General features: G+C 48.4%; 1 protein-coding gene across 2 annotated transcripts in view; it reads right to left on the minus strand.

Moving 5' to 3' along the window:
- Positions 1-24,516, minus strand: part of INPP5E (inositol polyphosphate-5-phosphatase E) — a 542,414-nt gene that overhangs the window by 188,017 nt on the left and 329,881 nt on the right. For both annotated transcript variants that reach the window (XM_069609582.1, XM_069609583.1), the window contains one exon: positions 4,997-5,116. In XM_069609582.1, coding sequence (XP_069465683.1) covers positions 4,997-5,116 — 120 coding nt within the window. The remainder of the gene's footprint in view (positions 1-4,996; positions 5,117-24,516) is intronic.

Consider the following 24,516-nt stretch of genomic DNA (forward strand, 5'->3'; position numbering starts at 1 on the left):
ATACCAAACCTGCGTCCAGCAGGTGGAGCATGTATGTTACCACGTTGGAAGGAGTGCAATCAACTGGGTTGATTTGTTTATTCTGGCACCAAATAACGAATCTCTTCCACTTGTCAAAGTAACAGTGCCTTGTGTTTGGTTTCCTGGATTCTTTTAGGATGTCCATACACCTCTGTGGTAAATTAAGATGCCCAAACTCTATGACCTCAGGAGCCATGCTGCCAGGTTCATTGAGTTGGGTTCCTGGTGCACTGTTTGACCTTGTTGCTGGGACAGTAGGTTGTACCAGGCTGGGAGTTTGATGGGCTCGCACAGCGCCATCCTGCGTAGGTGTGGAAACCATGGTTGTCTCGCCCACATGGGAGCAACTAGGATGAGCGTCATCGATTCCTTGTTCATCTTGTACACCACCTTCCTGATGAGAGGAGTTGGTGGAAAAGCGTACGCAAACATCCCTGACCAGTTCATCCACAGGGCGTTCCCTTGGGAGTCTGGCTGGGGGAACCTGGATGCAAATCCTGGGCATTGTTTGTTTTCGCTTGTGGCGAATAGGTCTATAGTGGGGAAACCCCACTGAGAGAAGAGATCTTCTACGATCTTTCTGTGAAGGACCCATTCGTGTTCTTCTGGGAGGGAGTCTCTGCTTAGGGCATCCGCTAGGGAATTGAGCTCCCCTGGAACATGTTGTGCTGATAGGAAGATGTTCCGTCTGAGTGCCCATATCCAGATTTTCTGGGCAAGCTTGGACAGATTTGGCGAACGAGTCCCTCCTTGTTTGTTCAGATAGAACATGGCTGTCGTGCTGTCCGTCCGGATCTGCACCGACAAGTTTAGTAGATGGGGCTCGAACGCTCGAAGCGCTCGGAATACTGCCAGAAGCTCTAGCAGGTTGATGTGGTTCTTGGCTACTGAGTGAGACCAGAGACCCTGAGCTGTGTGGTGGAGATGGTGAGCTCCCCACCCAGTCAGGCAAGCATCTGTAGTTACCACTGCTTGCACTTCGGGATCGTAAAAGGGTTTTCCCCTTGCGAGATTCTCTTTTGTCCACCAGTGTAAGCTCTGTACGAGTGTTGGCGAAACGACCACTAGATCGTCCCACTGACCACTTGCCTGAGACCACTGTTTCGCCAACCATTCCTGCATGGGACGCATGCGCAGACGCACGTGGGGGACCAGGTAAATGCATGACGCCATCATGCCCAGTAACCGCATTGCTTTGCGTACCGTTATTTGTTGACCTGACTGATAATGAGGAATTTGCAGTAGTATATTCCGAATTCTCTCTTCCGAGGGGAAGGTCAACCCTTTCTGAGTATCTAGGATTGCTCCTAGGAACTGTTTTGAGGTGCTTGGCACCAGACTTGACTTCTTCTCGTTGATAGAGAAGCCTAATTCGTGGAGGAGGTCGATAGTCCTCTGAATGTTTGACCTGCAAATTCTTGGGGTTTCCCCCGTTATGAGCCAGTCGTCCAGATAAGGGTACACTGGGATTGCCTCCCTGCGTAGGTGTGCAGCTGCCACCGCCAGTACCTTGGTGAATACCCTTGGTGCTGAAGCTATCCCGAAGGGCAATACCTTGAATTGGTAGTGGCGACTGTCCACTTTGAAGCGCAAGTATTTTTTGTGTGCTGGGAGCATGGAAATATGAAAATAAGCATCTTTCATATCCAAGTTTGCCATGTAGTCCCCCTTTTTTAGGAGGGGGATTACCTCTTGTAGCGTGGTCATACGGAATTTTTGGGGCTTGACATACTTGTTGGCAGGCCGTAGGTCCAATACTGGGCGCATTGTCAAATCTTTCTTTGGCACAAGGAAGTAAGTTGAATAGATACCCTTGTTTACCTGGTGTCCTGGGACGAGTTCTATCGCGTCCTTTTCTAGCAGAATGGCGATCTCCTCGAGAAGGATCTTCTGATGTTCTAAGGAGTGTATTCTTTGTCGTGGAGGGTGGTTCCAGGGACGCTGCAGTAATTCTATACAATATCCTGTGGACACTGTTGACAGCACCCATCTGTCTGAGGTGATCCCTTCCCAAGCTTGGGTGAAGTTGGAAATGCGTCCCCCTACTGGGGTTGCGTGAGAAGGGACCCTGAACTGAGCGTCACTGCTTTGGCGGAGGCGTGCCACCTCCCTTGTTGGGGCTGCCTCTGCCTCTTCCACGACCTCTCTTGTTACCCTTGCTGTAACTTTGGGTAGACTGTTGGTTGTTGTTCCATTGTGTACCCTGTCCTTGGGCATAGTTGCCTCTTTGTGAATTTTGGCCGCGTGGGCGACGAAAATTACTGTTCCCCCTCTGGTTCGGGGGTTTGTTGGTAAGCTGGCCAAGGGATTTGAGAGTCTCGTACTCGTCCTTGGCATTCTTAAGTGCGTCTTCGACCGCTTTCCCAAACAATAGATCTGGTTCCACCGGCTTGTCTATTAATGAAGCCTGTGTTTCTGTTTTGAACCCCGACTGCCGTAACCAAGCATGTCTCTTGATAACAGTACCTTCTGCTATCAATCTTCCTGCGTTGTCTGCAGCGTCGAAAGTTGCTTTTAAGATGCAACCAGACACGGCTCTCCCTTCTGCCGAGATCCGAGCCAACTGGCCCTTTAACGGTTCAGGAGCAGAGGCTATGAGCGCCGCGACCTCTTCCCATTGATGGCAGTTGTAACTTGCCAGCAGGGTGGTGGAGTTTGCAATCCTTGCTTGGTAGGCGGACGTTGAGGCTACCTTCCTGCCAAACCCGTACAGTCTTTTGCTCTCCTTATCGGGAGGAGCTTCTGACGACGATAAGGGTGTCCCAGCCCTCTTCCGAGTGTTGGTAACTACTAGGGAGTCTGGTTTAAGATGACCTCTTATATAAAGAGGGTCAGACTGGGCTGCCCGAAAAAGTTTTTCGATTCTGGGGTTGACGGCTCTGGTGAGGTTAGGATTCACCAGGGATGGATCTATTCTACGTTGGATGGATTTAAGGATAGGGATGGTCTGAGCGACCGGCCTCCTCTCTCCCACCAACTCTTCTGCGAAGTCTCTTTCCTCCTGTACACCGTGGGTGTCGATGTGAAAATGTTCTGCTGCGCGAGCAAGAACTTCATTAAGGAGGGGTTGGTTATCAACTGGCGAGTCGGTAACCGGGGCTTCGCTCTCTACCGGGGAATCTACTCTGTAAATTTCCTGCTCATCTTCTACCTCCTCCAGGTCCTCATCCTCCGCATAGTATTCAGACCCGGTTCGTTCCTCCATAATCGAAAACTCCTGGTCCCCTTCAGGGAAAGGTTCTCCTTGGTATCTGGGGTGTGGAGTAGAGTATGGAGTAGAGTAAGGTTGCACCTCGAAGGGGTCAGGTCTTTCGACCCGGGCCTTTTTACTTAGGGGGATAGGATCAGAGGAACCTGAGGGTGTGGCCCCTTGAGGGTCATACGAAAGGAAATGTTCTGGGTTTTTGTCATAAAAATCAGCTAAGGAAGACATCCTTGACATGACTCTGTCTATGTCCTCACTGGACCATTCTTTGGAACAGGGTATGATTTTAGCAGGCAACTTAGAGGACTTATCAAGGGTACCCTTGCTTGATGTTCCCGTAGATTTATGTTTATCTGTCTGCTTGGGGTGGAAGGATGGTCTTACAGGAGTGGAAGGCTGAGCTTTCCGCTGTTTCCCTCCCTCCCCGTGCGTGGAAAAATGTTTTCCCTGCCCCTTGGAGGCCCCAGAGACTTTCGACGCCTGGCGCCGAGGGTCGGGAGAGGTACCTTGTTTCGAGCGTGGGGCCTCGCTGGTGTTAACTGCGCTCTCGGTCTCTTGGAGCGCGGCCTGGGGGTGGAAGTCGTCTTCGTCTTCCGACGACCGAACTTCCGTTAATCTAGGGGGCGAGGCACTTTTGGCAAGAGTGGATGATTGCCTTGCGTCATGAGGCGATCTCGATCGAGAGCGCCCAGAGGACACCGAGTCGGACCGTTCTATCCGTGCCTCTTTCCGAGAAGTCGACGTCGTCGAGGTTCGGTTGGACTTGGTGTGCTTTGTGTGTGTAGGGTGTGTAGCGCTTGCGTCGCCGGGGGTCTTCCCCATAGCCGCCCTGCCGGACAACCTTCCGAGGTCGGGGACCTGCGCTCGGCAGTCTTTCGACGCCGTAATGCCCTCGCCGTCCGAAAGTACGGCGTCGCTGCCATCGCTGAAGGCGCCCTCCGCTGCCATGGCTGCCTGCCTGGCGTGGTGGGCCCAACGCTTTGTCGAACGGTCCTTAAGTGTTTTAGGTTTAAACCTACTACACGCTCTGCAGTTCGCTTCGGGGTGGTCCCTCGGCAAGCAGAGATTGCACGTGGCGTGCCTGTCGACCCAAGGGTATTTGCGGTTGCACTTGGGGCAGAATTGGAAAGGGGTACCCTCCATACGCACCTTGAGGCAGCGGGCTGGTAAGTGTAGGAAATATATAAGGTGTACCTATATACCAAGAGTGAAGAGTATGTACCACCCCCCACTCTCCCTACTTGCAGGGCCGAGGCCAGCGGCCTACTAGGCCCGGGCCGAGGCCAGCGGCCTTCCGAGGCCCAGATCCGTCGTGCAGCAGCCGACGGTCGATGTCTTCTCCAGCCGTCGTCGAGTGTCGATGGTTGACGTTGGGGTGGGGAAGGATGTCAATAAATAAGTTTGAATTGCAATAATTAGCAAAAGTATGGCTAAGGCCAGGGGACTCCGCAAGATGCTTCCGACCAGTATGGCGGAAAAAAACAATCTGAGGATCCCAGACGCGTGAGGGATCTTGGGTACAGTGGACGTCACACTAGGGATAGTATTACTGGCACGCCTGTGTCGACGCCCATTTTCGAGTTTCGAAAAACAAACTGTAATACTCTGCAGCTTCCACTAGATGTCGGCCTATGCACAGCATGTGATCTAAGCAGATTCCACAAGCCTCAGAAATATATATATATATTTTAAAGATGACAGGGTATTCACCATAAGTCACAGTTAAGGACTTTCATCGTAACACTAGCTTTTGGTCTTCTGCGAACTTACATGTGAAGTGGGATGTAATGAAGAGAAACGAGGTGCCGAAAAACGTGAAGCAGACTCCCAGTGCTCCCTTTGTCTTGATCTGGGAAACCATGCGCGTTGTCACTGTGGCATACTCCACTTCTAAAGGATAGAAACAAGAGTGTGTGAGTACCTTCTCTGTCTGTAAAATACAGTGCACGCTGATTTCATTACACCTGCAGTTAATTTGATACACTAAATCAGCATGATTCCTTTTTCAATCTCTTGCACTACAGGTATTTGAAACAATAACAATCAATAAAAACACATCAGGTTTATTCTATACTGCAATTCACTGTGTAATGAACTGAATAGATCATTGCTAAAAACAAGTCACCAGCCATGAAAGGCACCAGTCGACCAACCACACCTCTTGCATCCATTAATAGCGTTGCCTGCTATGAAGAGTAGAATGTCTCCCAGTACCTCTTTGATTCTCACTCAAAGGGTTTTTACTAATATTATTAACAGGAGAAAAGAATGTAAAATAAATATTGTTGGTAAAAACATTCTGTAAATAAGATCTACAAAATGTATTTCCACTCAATAAAATGTTGCGCCATATGATGTTAGGGCATTATTTGCTTCCACTCTTCCTTCCACTTCCCTCAGACCTTCCTGAACACATTTTTTTAGCACCTTTCTCTGTCCAGTCGCTACTCTGTCCCATCTTGCTTCGTTTATGACAGGACCTGCCGGGAACAGACCGGCATTCTCATCCACTGGATGCACTAGCTCCCTTCCCCACAGCAATGTATTTCTTTTTAGAAAGGAAAGGAATTGGCCATGAAGGAGGGGATGGGGGTGTCAGAGCTGGTGGATTTTATATATAAGCAGATTCATGGCACACACATCCTTGTTCTTACCATGTCCTTACACTTTGCATGACATGGAAAGAACAAGGACAGGAGGAAGTGAGTGGAGCATGCAGCAATCCCAGCCTGGTTTCTCCATGGTGCAACAAAGCTTACCTTGGCATGTCCTTTCTTTCATTAGAGCCATGATGGAACATAGCCAATGGGCAGAGTCGGACCAACAGAGGCCTATTTATTTGCATTGATTTATTTATAGAGCGCCAACCAACCCATAGGCATCAGGGCGCATAAACAACTAACACCACAACATCAACAAGACATCCCGAACAAACTAAAACAGGACAGGCACAAACCATAAAGAAAAAGAAAATCTCAGACTGTATCAAATCAGTAATCAATAAGCACATTCAGGTAGCATACACACATGAGGGTCAATCACTTGAAAAGATGAGTCTACGGGGCACGTTTGAAAGGCAGTAAGTGAAGACTAATTGAAGATGTACATTTGATCAAAAAAAGTAAACATGGAGTGGTCAGAGAAGGAAACGAAAGCAAGACAGGGAGAAGGTGTGTAAGGGCAACGCCCAAGTAAATCAGAACCAAAGAAAGCATGTTAGGGAGAATTCTCAGAAATGTGCTAATTCCGCTCTAGTTTAGAGACCCCCCAGCACCTTTGCTGGACTCTAGGACTTTTTAATTTTTAACCTGGAGAGAGCGAGACCTGTTTCCCTACTATCTCATGTATTTTTCTGTGATTTAACACTGTGTTTCTTTTTGGTATTTTGGTATTGGAGTCTGACAAACTCCATAGGCATCATCTTTGCATTGTGACACACAGCACCTTCAGTGCAGTGGCACAGGGAAGTCTTAGATTTCCCAAAGGTTTAAATACCTTCTCTTGGATAAACTACTGTTTCCAAGAGCAGTAAAGTAAAATTGACTTTAGTTACAATTGCAACTTTCTAGACCCAGCACACACTATCTTACAATAGGGTGCTGAAGGGGTTACTTAGTATCCCCTTTGTCTAGCTTCTCGTCTAACATTTTTATGTTACCCTTTCTACAGTTAATGGCTGGTGGCGGTGGTTTACTTTTAACTACAATTGTGTGTTTTTATCGCGGCCTGCGTTCGCAGCTGCAGCAAGGCACCCATAGGTGCCCATTTTGTCAAAAGGGCCCCGGTCGTCTTTTCACCATTTATTGCTGGAAAGGTCCTTCTTGAGATTTGCTCTGCGTGACAAAACCAGGTTTGGTCGCTTTGTTTGCTTTGTCTTTGGTAGGATTCACGAGTGAAGCCCGCCTCTGGCTCCAGTATATCTGGCAGGGGCAGGAAGTGAGGGGTGTGCCCGAAACTCCCTGTGCTTAATCCAATTGGTTACAGGAATGCACCCAAAGGTGATCGGCAGTTGGCTATCCGGCAAGGACAGCCACCCTGCTGTGTGATTGACAGCTAGGCTGGAATGAATGGGAGAAACCTGCATAAAAAGGCGAGGCTTTTTGGCTTGGAAGGCAGAGACGACCACTGGACGAAGGAATCCGAAGAAGAACTTGGAAGAGACGCCTGCTGCAACTCCTGGACCGTTGGTTTGCCCGGTGAAGCCCTGCTGCTGTGCTGAAGCTCCAAATTTGCCTCGACTAGAGAAGCCCTGCAAGGACGAGTTCTCCCTTTGAGTTTGTTTGTTTAGTATTTATTATGCGCACCGGACCCTAGGGTATAAGGGCGCAGGAGGTAAGAAAACTTACAGCTTGGTGCAAGGTTGCAGGTTACAGAGTGTCATTCATGCGAAAGGATTAACAATCTAACAATTTAGTAAAATAAACAGTAAAGAGATAGCAATTGTGGCAGGCATATAGGTAAAAGCAGGCGGGAGCAGATTTGTGCATTCATTTAACATTTGTCGCTATCAACCAACTGATCACATTTTGCCTGAATTTGGTAAAGAATTGTTCTGTTCTCATTGTGGTGGGTAACAATATACAGGGCATTACAATAGTCTAGTTTAGAGATGATCAAAGCTCTGTCTAAAGTTAGGCAACTGTTCTGGGATAAGAATTGTTTGCCCGCTCTAATTAGTTTACATGTATAGACTGTTGATGAGGCTAAAGTATTTACCTGTTTGGTGAATGATAGGGTGGAGTCAAGGTATATACCTAGTGTTTTTACTTCCTTAGCTGCTTGGATGCAGTACTCATCGATGATGAAGGAAGAGTAGTTCGTGCTTAGTTTGTTGAGGAGGGATGTGGTGCCCAAGATGAGGAGCTCTGTTTAATCATCGTTCAGGCATAGGCCATGGGTGGCCATCCATGCATGAACGATGCTGTAGATTCTGTTCACCATTGCTAGGTCCTCATCATAGTCCCCGGTAAGTGGGAGGAGGATCTGGGTATCATCTGCATAGTTGGTGTAGGTGATACCCAGATGGTCCAAGCCATCAAACAGGGGCTTAGTGAAGATGTTATATAGCGTTGGTGAAACGCATGAGCCCTGTGGCACGCCCCAGCTGATGGGGATGGGGTCCGCAGCTGCTGTTGGTGAGAAGACCCTCATGGTGCGGTCACTAAGGAATGATTGGATCCACAGTATTGCCTCAGTGGAGAAATGTGCTGCTGTATCTAAGTGGTTGCAAAGAACTTTGTGATCCACTAGGTCGAATGCTGCAGATAGGTCTAATAGAAGGAGTAGTGCCGGTTTACAATGTCTCGTAGTTTATCTATTTGGGCTTTAAGATCAATAAGTGCAGTTTCGGTGCCATTTAAGGGACGGAAACCGGACTGACGAGATCCTAGTAGCTGGTTCAGTTCTAGGAAGTTCTGGATTTGGATATATGCCACCTTATCCAAAGTCTTCAGCAGGAACGGCACAGTTGTAATCGGACTATAATTGATAGGTATAGCCGGGTCTAAGGTTTGCTTTTTGAGGAGTGGGAGCACCCATGATTCCTTTAAGTTGCTAGGGATAGTGCCGGTGGTAAAGGAGGCATTAATCAGCTTAGTGATAAATGGTGCTAGGTCCCGCGCGGCATCTTTGATCAATTGTGCTGGGCAATGATCTCCTTTGGAGTTAGAGGGTTTCAGTTCAAGTATTACTTTCTCCACCTCTATTATGGAGACTTTAGAGTAGTAGAATTGGGTGGAAGGTTTAGTTTTGGGAGGTGTTGTATTGGGCAACGTAGAGGTGGCTAGTGACTCTTTAATTCTATTTTCTTTTGGAGGTTGAGGACTTTGTTGGATAATGCATGCTGGATTTCAGAGCACCATTTTTTATCTTTGAGACAGTTGTCTTGAGGAGTTATGGGATTTTCCAGTTCTCAAAGTATAGAGAACAACTCTTTCGTGCTTGAGTTTGCTCGTGTAATTCTGTTATTGCAAGTCTCTTGCTTTGCTGAGAGGATCTCCTTCTTATATTGTGATGAAATGTTAATTAGTTTCAATTTATTTTCCGGAGTAGGGTGAAGTTTCCAAGTGTTTTCACATTTTCTTTTTTCTAGTCTAAGGTTTTTTAGGAGGGGGGGTGAACCAATTGTTCAGATGACTGTTTCTGAGCTTTAAAGGGGCAATATTATCAAGGGTTTTGTTCATGATTTTGTTGAATTCTTCATCTAGGAAGTTAGGATCTGAGTTGTCTGGTAGAGCATTTAGAGTAGGCAAGATATCAGGGAGTAATTTGTCTATCGTCATGTTTATTTTATTTCTGGTAAGTGCAGGTGGTGTACAGAGTTATTGTGGTTTAGGATCTAATGAGAATGATATTAGGTGATGGTCTGTCCAGATTTGAGGTGAGATAGTTAGGGTAGAAATGTTGCAGTTGTGGTCGGCAACCCAATCTAAGATTCTCCCTTTGATGTGAGTAGGCTCATTCACTCTTTGGGAAAAGCCCAGTTCTGTCAGAATGTTAGATGCTGCCGTAGCATGCAGATCATTAATGTCATTAAAGCTTATATTAAGGTCACCAAGTATTAATGTTTGGGTAGTGTCTTAAGTTTTCTGAGAGAATAGTGGATACGTCTTCTATGAAGGTCTTGATGGGACCAGGAGGTCTGTATATCAAGTGGATGTTCAGAGTTTGAGAATTGGCTGCGGGTATTTTAGTAAACATTATTTCGCAGGATTCGATGACAGGTGAGGGAGAAAGTCTCAAGCCAAGCTTAGTTGTGCCAATGATGGCTAGTCCGCCGCCTTGAGCTTCACACCTATCCATTCTAAGGATAGTGTAATTGTTTTGAACGGCTAGGGACAGTGCTGGGCCTGATGCCTCATGGAGCCATTTTTCAGTAATAGCTAGGAAGTCACAGTCTTCAGTGGAGATAACTTCAGATATTTCTATAGCATAGGCGACTAGAGATCTGGCATTTATTAAGGCGCCTTTGAGTTTAGGTATAAATTTGGTTGGAGGAAGTGAGGTGGTTCTTATTGGCACTGTAGGGCTAATAATTCTGTCTCTATTTATTTGAGGGTTATTCTGCCTTTTATAATTATCAGAATTAGATTTGAGAATAGGTTCAGAGGCCATTTTTGTTCGGCGGGTGTTAGTTTCATATTTGATAAGAGGATCAAATATTCTAGGTAGTCGTTCACGTAGTCTAGCATTTCTCAAGGCTATGTTGCATTGTGTAGTTAGCTGTTGTAAATTATGCTGATGGCTAACTGGTGTAGGAGGTGATAAGTGGTTATTGAAGGTGTCTGTTGTAACTCCAGATCGGGACGACATAGTGTGAAGTAACACTAGTGTGAGTAATGTGCCCAGGTATGCTAGATTGGTCAGTATTAAGTACATTGTATGAGGTGTGATGTACACAAGGTCTAGGTGAATGGTCTGACTAGGCTATTAGTGTTAGGCAAGTAGGGTAGCAGGTGACGGGTACATTGGCAATACGTTCAAATAAAACAATTACTTGAATCAGGGCCATAGGAGTGCTTATGCAGCAAAGTCCAGAATTATTTGAACAATTGTCTAGGCTATTGTCTGATCTTAAGCTGTGTGTCCACCTAGATTTGAATTTCTATAATGCAGTAAAAATCACAGATGTGTCCATATCACAATCTCTAGAATGCCTAGATTCGATTTTCCTTAATGCAGCAGAAGTCACAATTATTTAACATTCACAGGCTGTATGTACACCTAGATTCTGTCCATAATACAGTAAAAATCACAGATGTGTCTATGTCACAATCTCTAGAATGCCTAGATTCAAATTTCCATGCTGCAGCAGAAATCACAATTATGTCTATGTAGCAGTTATCAACAGTTCAGTTACCCTATATAGGTTATAGTACTATGTACTGGCAGCTAGCAGCAGTTTTTACAGGGAGGCAGAGGTCATGCTAAGTGGCAGTTGCTAAGGTGCAAACACCAATCATGTGGGCACCACTAGTGGTTCAACAGGATGTGCTCTGCCAAGTAGCAGTTGCAAGATACTGGGAGCAGTATGATGGTATAATGCGAAGCTTTGCCGGTCATGCCGGTAGCGCCAATGGTACACAGTTTAGTTCAGCGTAGGTCTGGGTGCACAGTGGGAGACATACAGAGTTAGGCATGGTAGCTGAGCATTATAAATTAAGCGCAGGTGAGTGACAAACTGCGACAAGCAAGACGGAGTATGATTACGTTTTGTCGAGTGCAGCAGACCGGAGGGCACATGGCTAATGCACTTAGCAGAACTGTTAATGTATAAAAATACCTTGGCTTTGTGTGGCTGAGAGAGCAAAGGAAGTCCCAGAACACACGGACAGGGGTCCTGGCTGACGGCCTGGAAGGCCAGGTACAGGAAGTTTGCCTTTGTGCCAGCCTTCGTGCTATAGGCCAGCTGCCAGCTGATGATTGTTTTTTTTTCAATGAGCAGGCGACCAATAGTGAGGCATCGGCGGCATGGGAGGGCCTAAACAGACCAGGTAGAGTGCCTACAGCAGGCGGGCAGCCATCTTTGAATGGCGGCCACAGGATCCTCAATAGTGGGATCACGTTAAATAATTATGAATTATCGCTGAAAAACGTAGGGCGGAGATTGGGCCGATAATTCTTCTGTGAGGGAGCGATGTTGGTGGGACCCATCAACCCCAAAGTGAACTCGTTTGGACATCCTCTCGGAGCTGGCTGTACTTCCACTGCTGCTGCTGTTGGAACCGAAGTGCCAGGGAAAGGAGCACCAAATGGAGTGCATCACTTTTAAGACGGACCCGAGCTGCTGGAAGATCCCCCGGACTCCCAGAAAGCAGGACTGACCAGGCATGAGCCCCCTCAAGAGTGCTGGACCCCAGATGCGAGGAAAGTCCAGAGTGGTATCCGTGAGACCGTAGTGGTGCTATTTGCTGAGACGCAAGGAGCTGAAACCGCAAAGTGCCGCTGAATAGAAGTTGGTGCTTTTCTGTCGCTGACCGTCCCGTTGTATTGCAGGAGTCCCCAGAAGTTCTCCCCTCTTTTCCCCACGACTGAGGCCCAGGAACAACAGGATCTACAGAGCCACACAGGAACAGAAGCCAGCTGGAACCATTTCTCCTAACCAAAGGTAATGTACCGTCAGAGAGCTTACCTCTTGTCTTGTAACCTTGCTTGATCTCAGTTGAGACTTGTCTTGGTTGCTTCTGTAGAGTTGCTTGCATCTTCTACCTCTCACAAGCCTCCCAGCTTCTAATCCCCTACTTTGATTCTACTTTTTCTACAAAGACATCTACAACATTGTGCAAGACTTACTACTTACCTGCAATAAGTGCTTCAGCTCACCTAGACCTTTACCCAATTGACATTGGCTGGCCTGGCTCCCTGAATGACTCTTCTCTCCTCTGCTTGTGTTTTACCTTCCCTCCAGGAAAGGGTTAACTTGCTTTGCATTGGGGGGTTTGGGGAGTACTTACCTGCTTCAGAATATTTGTGTAATCTCTTGTTTTATTCTGAAATCTCTTTCCTTTGACACCAAACTCCGTATTGCTCTAAATGTACCAGTGATACATTAATGTCCACAGTGTCTTAACTATTTAAGTCACCTGAGGGTGTAGGAAGTGTCTGTGTGCCATCCCAAATGGGTATTTGCTGATTTAGAAAAACTAAGAGTGTGTATTTTGGAGTGTATTTGTGTGTTACTGTTATATTGCCCCTTCTGAAGAAGGCTTATTCAAACTGACTGTTAAATACATTAATAATTGTTTAATCAAGAAACCTTGTGTGTAAGAGTTTATTTGGATACTTGTCACTGTGAATCTCTGTGTAACTCCCCTACAGCTCCCATTGACCCCTCTTGAGATAAGTCTGGCTGCTCAGCCAACTACCAACCTGCGTAGTTCAGACTTATACTAAAGGTTAGGTTCCTATTGCCAGGAGGTCAAGGTTGTTGTGCTGCACCTAAAGGGTACTGCTCCAAATCTTGCCTAACACTGGAGGCAGGCGGTGAGGATCTATTGTAGAGTTGTTACACTAAGTATTTGTGTTGCTTTTGTTCAACTAAAAACTCCACTAGAATAGTAATTGTAACATGCCAAGAACATGAAAGAAATGTGTAAAGTCAGGAATCTCCCCGTTAAAGGAAAGAAAAATGAATTGATTGCAAGATTGTTGAATCATCAAAGTATGGGTAGTAGGCCTGTCACACCTACTAACCCAGGAAATGTGGAAATTGATAATGAGGATGATAATTCAGAGTCTAACTCTAATGTCTTAGAAGAGCCAGAGGAGGGAGAGGAGTCCCAGGATAGGAAACCCTCTATACTTCAGCCGGCCCTTTTGCCTCAACCTTTAGCCACTGGGACTCCACAAGGTCCATCACTGAATCCAGAAAATGTGTCTCTTGAGAAAATGAGACTTGAATTGGAATTTAAAAGGTTACAAGCCCAAGCTGAAGCCAAACATCAGGACATCAAACTCAGGGGATTGGAAATGCAACATGCTCTTGAAATGAAAAGATTGTCTCTTGAAAATGTTTCCCTCCCAGAGTCCTCTAGGTCTTCCAGTCCAAAGAGGCCTCGCCTGCCCAAAGAAGCAGTGAGTATGTATGATACGAAACTTGATATTTTGGATTGGTTGGGTGCTTTTTGATATTGATATTTTATTTCTATCGCGCTCATACAGAAGTGTTTCAGAGCGGGACAAGGCAAGGGAGGGGAAGAGGGGAGAACAAAACAGCGATCTTACTAGGCCCAGTGACATTGAGAACGCGCAAGTGCATGCGAGAAGGGGAGGGGAAAAGTGCATGGAAGGGGGAGAAGTGGAAAATGCGAAGCAGAGGAGAAACAGACAAATAACAAATAAATAATAAAGGCAACAAACAGTGGTAGTTCAGCCAGCAATTTGCAAGTGCTAGGTTTAAGGCAGCAGACAGGGTAGGTCTGATAAGTGCAGGAAGAAAAGGGGGGGGCTGTATGGGTACAGATACAGACCCCAGTGCAAAGGGTGTCCCGGAGGCAGTGCGGGAGGGTGGCGGGGTGAGCAGGTAGCTGGGCCCAGAGGACAGAGGGTGGCCAGGTGCATGGTGCCAAGAGAGAACAGATCAGCAGGGGAGAGGGGGAGCAAAGGCAGAAGAAAAGAGGAAGGTCTTGAGGTGCTTCCAGAACCAGAGATGGCTCGCCTCAAGTCTTAGAGTGTTAGGGAGGCTGTTCCAGAGGGAGGCCCCAGCCGAAGACAGAGATCTACCCCCAGCTTGTTTCTTTGAAAAACGACTGACCCCTGCAGGGAGTTAGAGGTAGAGCAGTGAAGAGCTTGAGAGGGGAGGTATTTGCAGAGGGATAACTTAAGGTATTTTGGACACAGGCTCCAGAAAGCCTTGTGGACAATGCAGAGGGTTTTGAATTTAATCCTTGCATCCAGTGGGAGCCAATGGAGAGATTTCAGAGCTGGAGAGATACGATCCCAGGACTTGAGGCCAAAGACACGTCTTGCAGTCTTGTTCTGGATTAGTTCTAGAGGGCGGAGAGTAGAGGCAGGTAGATTTAGAAAGAGGCTGTTACAATAGTCCAACAAAGAGAGAACCAAAGCTTGGGATACCATGAGCTTCTGGGGGAAGGAGAGGAAAGGCAGAGAACCTCTGAGGAAGTGCAGTAGGGAATTTGACTTTTTAGAGACCTCAGAGATGTGGGTGGAGAAAGAAAGGGTGGAGTCAAAGATGACCCCGAGGTTCTTAACCTCGCAGGTGGGGGTAGGAGGAGGGCCAAGGGAGGCCGGCCAGAGAGTGAGGGGAAAGGATAGTGAAGGTGTGCCGATGAGGAGGATCTCCGCTTTGCTGGCAATCAGACAAAGATCATTGGTGGCACACCAATCTTGAATGGCAGTTAGGCAATCAGAGATGAGAGAGGGAGAGGAGGTGGCAGAGGGCAGCCTGAAAATGAGTTGAGTGTCATCAGCGTAGCACTGGAAATTTGAGCAGAAAGTGTCAATGCAGTGGGCGAGAGTTGCCAGGTATTGGTTGAAAAGCCAGGGCGAGAGGTTAGACCCCTGGGGAACACCACAGGTAGAGAGGAAGATAGATGAAAGGAAGGACCCAAGTTGTACCTGGGAGGGTCGATCTGAGAGAAAAGAGGTCAGCCAGGCCAGAACCTGATCAGTGATACCCAGGTTTTCACAGAGACTGTTGAGCAGGATGGTATGGTTGACTGTGTTGAAGGCAGAAGAGAGATCGAGGAGAATGAGGACAGTGGGAATGTTAGAGTCAAGGTTGGAGAGCAGATATTCACGGATGTTCAGGAGAGCAGTTTCTGTGCTTCTGGCAGCTCTGAAGCCAGACTGGTGGTCATGGAGACAGCCAACAGAATTGGAACGAAGGTCAAGTTGAGAGATGGCCAACATTTCCAGGAGTTTGCCTAGAAAGGGAGTAATGGAAATTGGGCGATAGTTAGCTGGACAAGAAGGATCATCTGTGGGTTTCTTGAGAAGAGGATGCACAAGGGAGTGCTTCAGAGGGGAGGGGAATGTGATCCTTGATGGTTTTACAGGAACAGGGATAAACCTGTTTTGACGAGGCTTTCATATATCAGACTTGTCTAGCGACCTTGTCAGGGGAGAAAAGAGGAAAGGACGAGAAGGATGGTGGGGGGGTGGCTAAAGGAGGGTCAGCAAGCACAGATGAAGAGGAGAGGGGAGAGGAGAGGTTGGGGCGGAGACGGTGGACAGGATGTCCTGGGTTTTTTAAACGAAGTGAGAGGCAAGGGTATTGCAAAGAGCCTGGGAGGCAACAGGATGGGTAGAGACTGCAGCAGGGTTGGCCAGCTCCTTGCAGATTTTAAAGAGTTCGGCTGAGTTGTTAGATGCCGCAGAGACACGAGCTTGAATGTGGACTCTCTTCTTGGTGAAAACAGAGTCGGTATTGCCTTTGTAGCAGGCGACAGGCCAGTTTGTCAGAGGATGAACAGGAAGTCCTCCATTTCCTCTGAGCTGCCCTACACTTACGTTTAAGTGTAGCTAGGTCAGAGTCATACCAGGAATTGCACTTGGCTTTGGACTTCAAACGGATCCTCATGACATGGGCAAGAGCATCAAGTGTATCAGAAATTCAAGAGTAGAGCAGAGACAGGGCTGTGTCAGGATGTGAGACAGCCAAAGGTGGAGGGGGGGAGAGAAAGTTGCGGCAAAAGCCTCAACTGACACACGCTTCATGGGCCGGATGTCCGAGAAGGTAGGTGGCAGTGTTGGGGTAGGCTTGGCTTGGGGAGGAAGAGAGGGAGAGATGAGAGCAGAGCAGGGAGTGATCGCTCCAGGAGAGTGGAGTGGTCAGGGGGATAGAGAGGGGGAGGTCAGAGGAGATCAAGACATCGAGTGTGTGCCCTGCAGAGTGAGTCGGGCCAGAGGGGAGGGTGGACAGGGAGAAGGAGTCACAGAGGTCAAGGAAGAGTACAGAGGAGGAACAAGGAGAGTCTAAATGTATATTGGGGGAACCGAGGAGGAGGAGGAGTTGAGTGGTAGAGGCCAGGGAGGAGGAGAGGTCTGCCCACTCAGATAGAAATGAGGTGATTTGACCAGGAGGCCAGTAGATGGTAGCCACAGTAAGAGAATGGGTAGGCGAGAGAGAAAGCCTACAGACAAGGCATTTGAAAGAGGAGTAGGTCTTAGTGGGAATGATAGAGGCAGGAATCCACTCAGGAAAGATCAGGGCTACCCCACCGGACCGGGAGGATCTGGGTGCTGAGAGGATCTTGTAGCCATCAGGGAGGAGAGCGTCAAAGCTCGTGACAGAGCTGGCCGTGAACCATGTCTCAGTAAGACCAAGGACATCAATGTATAGTTCTTCAAGGAGGTGGCAGATGTCAGAGGAGTGTTCGACAGCAGAGCGAGAGTTGAGAGTGGCAATATGAAGAAGGTTGCCAGCCTTAAAGACCTTCCGGGGAGGGGTACAGATCAGAGATACGCCCTGCGGAGGAGAATGAGACCTAGGAGGGGCAGAGTAGGAGGGGCAGAGGAGGAGGAGGAGAGAGACAGCAAGGTAGCTTAGAGGGGAGGGGAGGGAACAGTAGGAGATGAGAGGAAATTGATGAGGCGAGAGAAACGCCTATCAAAGAGGAGGAGATTGGCCCGAGGGCCTTGGACCACGACAGTGCCATTTAGGTAGACATTAATGATGACTTTAGAGGAGTCGAAGGAAGCCATGAGAACTTCCCAGCAAGTGCCACCATTAATGGGAGGAGGAGGAGATAGGGCAGAGCACAGAGACCATATGAGGAGTCCATAGATCTGGCGAAGGAACGACAAAGAGGATGTCTGTGAGGGTCTGTCTGGAGTAAGCATTGGAGTAGGTGTCGGCGATAGGAAGACCAGGGTTAGAGGCCAAGATAACCTTTTTGAACTTCTTCTTACCAGACTTAGTAAGAAGGGAAGGATAGTCAATGGAGAAGCAGTTGGAAAAGTAGGAGAAACAGAAAGCTCCATGGGGGTGGAAGCGAGGAGATGGAGATCTTGGGGGGGGGGAGGCTAAGGCAGGTTGGTGGGGGACAAAGGAGAGTGGTGAGGTCACTGGGCATGCAAGTTACAGAGAAGCTTCAGAATACAAGCAAAATACAGAGAATTTCGCAATGGGCAGCAAGATTTGACTTTTTAGCACAAAGCAAAAACAGCAAGATTTGACTTTTTAGCACAAAGCAAAAACAGGTTTGAGTACCATCATGGGATTCGGGGTCTTGGGAATCAATTGATTCCCTGGCTTTTGTCTAGGCTCCCCCAGGTCACAACTGATGCTGTAATGGAGGTGGGGGAACTTGAATGATTGGAGTATGAGCATGTGAAGCTAGCTTTGATAGCTAGATTTGGGAAAACTCCTTCCCAGTACCTTAAGAGGTTTAAGACCCTCAAAAAGACTGATGGTACCCCTTGGGCTACCTGGGTGTATGAATGTTTGAAACACTTAGATGGATTGGTTAAGGGTTACAGTGTACTCCTTTGAAGGAATGAGAAATCTATTTTTGTTGGAATCTATTTTGATGCCTGCTCCCCTGAGCTGAGACAGCACTTGGCTAACTCAAAAGAGTTTGATCCCAACAAGTTAGTAAAGGCTGCCGACTTGTGGGTTGCCAACAGGGCTACTCACACGTATTCTGGGGCCACTCATAAAAAGGATGAGGGGAAGCTGCACAAGAAAGATGACAAAGAGAATTCTAAATCCTCCCACCCAAAAGAGGGCCACACACATAAGAAGGGTAAGCCACATGGGAAAACGAATCAGTCTAGTGAAACCTCTGGTGTTAAACCAGAGGGAGGTTAGCAGAAGTGCCCATTTGTCAAAACATTTTGAAAATGTTATGCTTGTGGGTCTACTGACCATGTGAAAGGGGATTCCAGATGCAAGGGTAAACCTTCAGGGTCCACACTGACTCCCTATCCTTCATCCCTGAGGGAGAAGTACATATGGCAAGTGGAAACTTTAATCTATTGGTAGATGACCCCATTGGAGTCTCAGCCAGTGTTTATTTAGTATCCCTGGACCCCATGGGAGTCTCAGCCAGTGTTTATTTAATATCCCTGGGTCTGTGGGAACAGCAGACTGTAGATGTGTATAACTATTCTAGATAATACCAGAAAATATTACAAGGACAGTGTACTTGTGAATGGTCAGGAGACCCATGCCATTAGAGACACTGGGGCCAGAATTACAGTGGTGGATGAAACATTTTTCAAACCTGAGGATGTTGCTAAGGCACCCAAAGGTCCCAGTACGCTTGCTGGAGGCCCTGTCCAGATGGTTCCAATACTACCAGCTCTCATCCAGTGCAACAATATGACTGTAAGACTACCTGTCAGTGTACCAAATGAGGTGCCTGGGAGAGTCCTGTTGGGGAATGACTTAAAGGCTCTTGGAGTTGTATCAAGCACCCCCAGGCATCCCAGTAAAAGGAAGCAGGAGCAGACTAGACTGTCCAGAGAGCAAACCTTAAATGACTCTCAATGGGAAGTTACAGAAGCACCGATAACTCCCAGTCCACGGGAGGAACAACCTTCTGATTCCTGGAAGAAAGAGACAAAGGGGAAACCCAAGGTCTCAGGAAGAAAGAAAAGTATCACCCCTGTGCACAAAACCAGGACATCCCTGAGAGGACAGTCCAAAGTCACACCATTGACCCAACCACCAGATGAGGCTGGGTGGGAGGACCAACCGGAGGATGGTGAACCAGTTACTGGTGAAACATAACTGGAAGAAGCCCTTCCCCCTGTTGGAGATCTGGATCCTAAAGACCATCCTGAGCTGCAGACTTTGATTCCAGAAGGTGGCCCCTGTAGGGCAGACTTCAGCAGAGGTCAAAGAGAGTGTCCTACTCTTGAAGGATTTCGCCAACAGGCAGCTTCCCGGCTGGAAGGGCAAGAGCCAGGGAAGAACAGGCTGTACTGGGAGGATGGCATCCTTTACAGTGAGCCTATAGAAGACGTGTACTGCCACAGGAGTTGAGACCTCAGTTTCTACAGTTAGCTCATAGGATTCCTTTAGCTGGTCACTTAAGTTTTAAGAAGACCAAGGAAAGGATTTCTCTGTATTTCTACTGGCCTAAGATGGGGTCTGATCTAGATCCATTCTGTAGAAGCTGTCACACTTGTCAGACTTCAGGAAAAAGTGGAGCCAAGAATGTGGCACCCTTGGTGCCTCTCCCAGTGGCGTCAGTACCTTTTGAGAGGGTAGGGATTGACGTTGTTGGTCCCTTAGACCCTCCCACATCTTTAGGCAACCGATTTATATTGGTTGTGGTAGACCATGCTACCAAGATCCTGAAGCCATACCCATGAGAACTGTTACTGCTCAGGCAGTGGCTAAGGCCCTCCTTGGTATTTTTACCAGGGTTGGTTTTCCTAAGGAGGTTATCTCAGACAGGGGGGGCAATTTTATGTCCAACTACAAGCAGACCATGTAGAAAAACTGTGGAGTAACCTACACGTTCTCAACAGCCTACCATCTCCAAACCAATGGGTTGGTAGAGAGGTTTAATAGAACTATGAAGAGCATGATAGGTGCTTTAGAAGAACCCCTTAGAAGAAAGTGGGACCTTCTACTGCCATGCCTTCTCTTTGCTTATAGAGAAGTCCCTCAAGAAGGGGTAGGCTTCAGCCCCTTTGAGCTTCTCTGTGGTCATCCGGTTAGAGGTCCATTGGCCCTAATCATGGAAGGGTTGGAGAGTGGAGGAGGAGAGTGAGCCTCTACCCGACCTCCGCAGGGGACAACCTTTAGATGGGAAGATAGGAGTTAATCTCTCTTCTGATCTGACAGCAGGAGGAGTGCAAAGTTCTGTCAAATCAGTTTGCCTCCCTGCTTTCACCAATGCCAGGCTTGACCTCTTGAGGCCAGCATGATATACTCACTGGTGATGGTCTCCCTGTTAAGAGCAGGGGTTACAAAATGTCAGACCATGTAAGAACCCACATAAAAGGAAGAGGTGAAGAAGGTGTTTGATATTGGGGTAATAGAGCCTTCTACAAGTCCATGGGGTAGTCCAGTTGTACTAGTACGAAAGGCAGGATCCAAGGAGATGAGAATCTGTGTGGACTATAGAGCTATTAATGCAGTCGCCACGACTGATGCCCATCCTTTATCTAGGACAGATGAGCTGGTGGCCAAACTTGGTTCGGCCAAGTTCCTCAGTACATTTGACATCACTTCAGGCTATTAGCAAATAGCTCTGACAGACCATACCACGGTGAAAACTGCATTTTCAACCACAGGAGGCCTTTACCAGTTTAAGGTTATGCCTTTTGGACTAAAGAATGCACCTGCGACATTCTAAAGGATGTTAAATCATGTTCTGAATGGGATCAAGGACTACTGCATGGCATACTTGGATGGCATTGCAGTGTTCAGCCCTACTTATAATGAACATATTGACCACCTAGGATATGTTTTGCAGGCTCTTGAGCAGGCCCATCCGACCATAAAGGCAAATAAGTGTCAAATTGGTCAGAGTAAAGAAGTCTACCTTGGACATGAGGTGGGGGCTGTGTGGCTTGGCGGCCATGCAGTAGACTGCGAAGCTCAGGAGCTCTGAGACGATCCTGAAAGAAAATCGATCAAGCTGGCTGGATTCGCTACACAACACAGCCAAAACGCAACAAACAGGCGGTGGAGTATCCAGGGAACGGCTGGGAGTTTCCCGTTGCGAACCGGAGGAAGAAACGAGTAAATTACGCATGCTGAAAATCCTCCCTTGCGAATCCAAGATGACGGGCGCATGCTGCGCGGCTCACCAAAGAGAACCTTCGCAGTGAGGAAGCCGAGGGCGGCCCTGCGGGGAATGAGAGGCACATAGTGGCACGACTAGCGAGACAGCTGCATCACAAGCAGACTCCAGGAAACACAGCAAGGGCAGAGGACTGCTAATAGGACCTTGGTGGACCGAGTGGTACCCGGGCCACCCAGTGATGGCAAACAGCACAGTGCGCCGGAGAACCGCTGGTCGAGGAGCAGAGCACTGGTCACCGGGACGCCAGGCGAGCGAGAGCCTGTGCAGGGAAGCAGCTCGACAGCGGCCCCAGTGCACAGGAGGAGGGGGCAAGTACGCACCAGAGCAGATAAAGCCAGGGTGGTCGTCCCGGGGCCAGAGGTGCAATGGGAGAGACCCAGAGACCTGTTGGGCCAACAGCACAAAAGCAATACAGCACCCACGTGTATAACACCCCCCCAGGGGCGGACAGGCCCGAAGGCCGCCAGAAGCCACGGCAAGACTAGGAAGGATTTCAAGGCCACCTGCCTGCATCGCGACAACGCCCGTAGCCCCAGCACGAGGGACGGTTGCAAGTCTGCTTCCGTGCGCCAACACAGCGCCTGGTAGGCAGGAAGAAGAGCCGGAGGGACCCGCAGAAGCTGGCCAAACTCCCACAAAGGTGAGCGGTACAGCAAAGAATAGACACCGGAAGGCAACGCAGGCTCTAGGCCTACCACGGGGTGCACACAGGACCTAGAAGATCTCAAGTACACCCGGCAACAAGGGGCAGGCATAATTTGCTGCTTCATTGTGCCGGCACAGATGCCGACCAAACACTGACTTAGATCCACCACTGACTTAGATCCACCGGGTTGGGCCAGGAACAGACCGCTGGGGCAGCACTAAGCTCTCCGACCCGAGCGGAAGGGGTAGAAGATACGATACAAGGGCGCTTGATAAGCCCACTAACCAGAAGGCACGACTACTGCACAGAGCACCCCCAAGTGAATGTGAGCACACCGGACATAGAGCGGGCTCCCCCCTCACGCTCCTGCGACACAGCGGCAGAGACAGAGGAGAACATTCTGCTCAGTGGGGGGGGACACATCGCCACAGCCCACTACACGGGTGAGGCGCTCGCCGCCGAAGCCGCAGGGGAACCTAGCTGAGGACTAGGGAGGTAGCTCACCTCCGAATAACAGTCCGAATAAGCACCTGAGACAACCAAGAAAACAGTAAGCTTGATACGTGGGAGGGCGCAATCCACTGTCCACCATGGAGGTCAACCGAATCACACCCGCACTGCCTGGCACAGCAGATAAAGGTCAAGGGTATCCATTACAATCCTGAGAACACGACCCATACAACGGCTGAGGTGCGTGACATAAGGCCATTGAAGAACCCAGCCAAACAAAAAGGGAAGTTAGTTACCTCCGGACATTTACTTGATGTAAGCAACAGAAATAACAGCACATACTAAGTTGATACATGGGAGAGCACAACCCATGGTGTCTCCTAGAGCCGCCCGGACTACACCCACACAGCTGGGCCTGGCAGATACGCGAGCATACACCCCTTGTGAGGTGGAAGTAACCAGCCACAACAATTACGAGAAGGGAGAACGCCCTGTCAGGTGAAGCGCATCTGCGACGTGGGACATCCAGTTGCGCATAGCAATTAGGACACAAAGCGAACCCACAGGAGACCTCAGTGGAGGGCAGGAAAACTGTGCAAGGGCACAATAACTGGACTGTTACGCTCACCTGGATTCCACAGGGGCATCGAACGAAGCTGGACTGCTGCGGTCTCCACCAGTGAGATGCGTAGCGAAGTGATGATCGACTGCACTTGCCCACTCAGTTTCGTCTGCCTGGCCCGCAAGAATATTTTCCTAAAAGCAGTAAAGGGAATTAGCCACCCGTGGTAGAGAGGTTACACTAGCACTATTTTCCCTGAAAACATCCAGTATTCCCCTTCATAAAGTCTCACCTTATTGTTTGGAAGGATGAACTCTCCATCCTGCATGGAGTGCAGGGGCGTGTAGAAGTTCAGTTACTTCACTGATCCGAAGGTATTTGGCAGAGTTCCAGACAACAATGACTCCGAGGTAAGTAGTGTGTAAACCGAATGTATAGTTCTTTTAGAGTTCAAATGTCTGTTAATTCACTCTTGCTCCTTTCATACCTTTTCCCTTGCAGCGTGATCCAAGGAGTGAGTTCGCCTCGATGGATGAAGGTAGCGCTTAGATAAGAGTCAGTTTGTACCAAGCACTGTCTAGCAAGTAATATTGTTCCAAATGTAATTAACCAATAGTTCTCTATCTTCTTTGCAGGTGCGGCGCCTTGCCGAAAATGCCTAACGTAGGATGGTGACCAGCTCTGCCTGGAGCAGTAAAATTCCGAGTATCTTGCGGTAAGTAAAAGAATGTCTTTGGCGGAACCCCGCTCACCTTTTGTTTGTTCTTGTCTTTTCAGATGCTGATGTTTTGAGCAGCGATTCAACGGGTGCTGCGCCGGGTCGTGGAGATGCTCCGAAGACAGGCGAGTATGGCGCGGCGCTGCAGCTGGCAATGCGACACGGTTTATTTTAATGTCTTTTTCCTTTATCCACAGGTGCGGCTGCTCCAGGAAAATATGATGACCAAATGGAAATCTCCTTGTTCTAACCTTCTCTTCTTCTTTCCTTTTCTCTAGGATCGGCTCCGGGCACAAGACGGGTGTGGCTGTAGCCTGGATGCTGGACTGCAGACACGGTGAGCGTTACGCTGCTAAGATGCAGAATAACGCAAAGCGTGTGCTGCTCTTCGGGCGTGGTTTAAATAGCATCAAAAAAGTAGTTCCCAGGTAAGAAGTTCCAGTACCACACCCAAGCAGCAAAATAGTTCCTAAAGGAAAGTAGTCCCTTCATGGCCTCATGATGGCCTGTACATGAGTTCTTTGCAGGATGACCTGCATATTTTAAAGTTGGCAATATGAGCCTGGCGCCTATTGCGCCAGGACTGAACCCATATAGCCCCTAGGCGGGGTTTTGGGAATTCCTGTGTCTTCTTGGGTGCCTATTCCCTGGACAGATAGACCTGTTCCGGATGTCTGGGGGCAGGCA

This window comes from Ambystoma mexicanum, chromosome 8 (assembly GCF_040938575.1).
Source record: "Ambystoma mexicanum isolate Mex_15411 chromosome 8, UKY_AmexF1_1, whole genome shotgun sequence".
NCBI classification, from domain to species: domain Eukaryota; kingdom Metazoa; phylum Chordata; class Amphibia; order Caudata; family Ambystomatidae; genus Ambystoma; species Ambystoma mexicanum.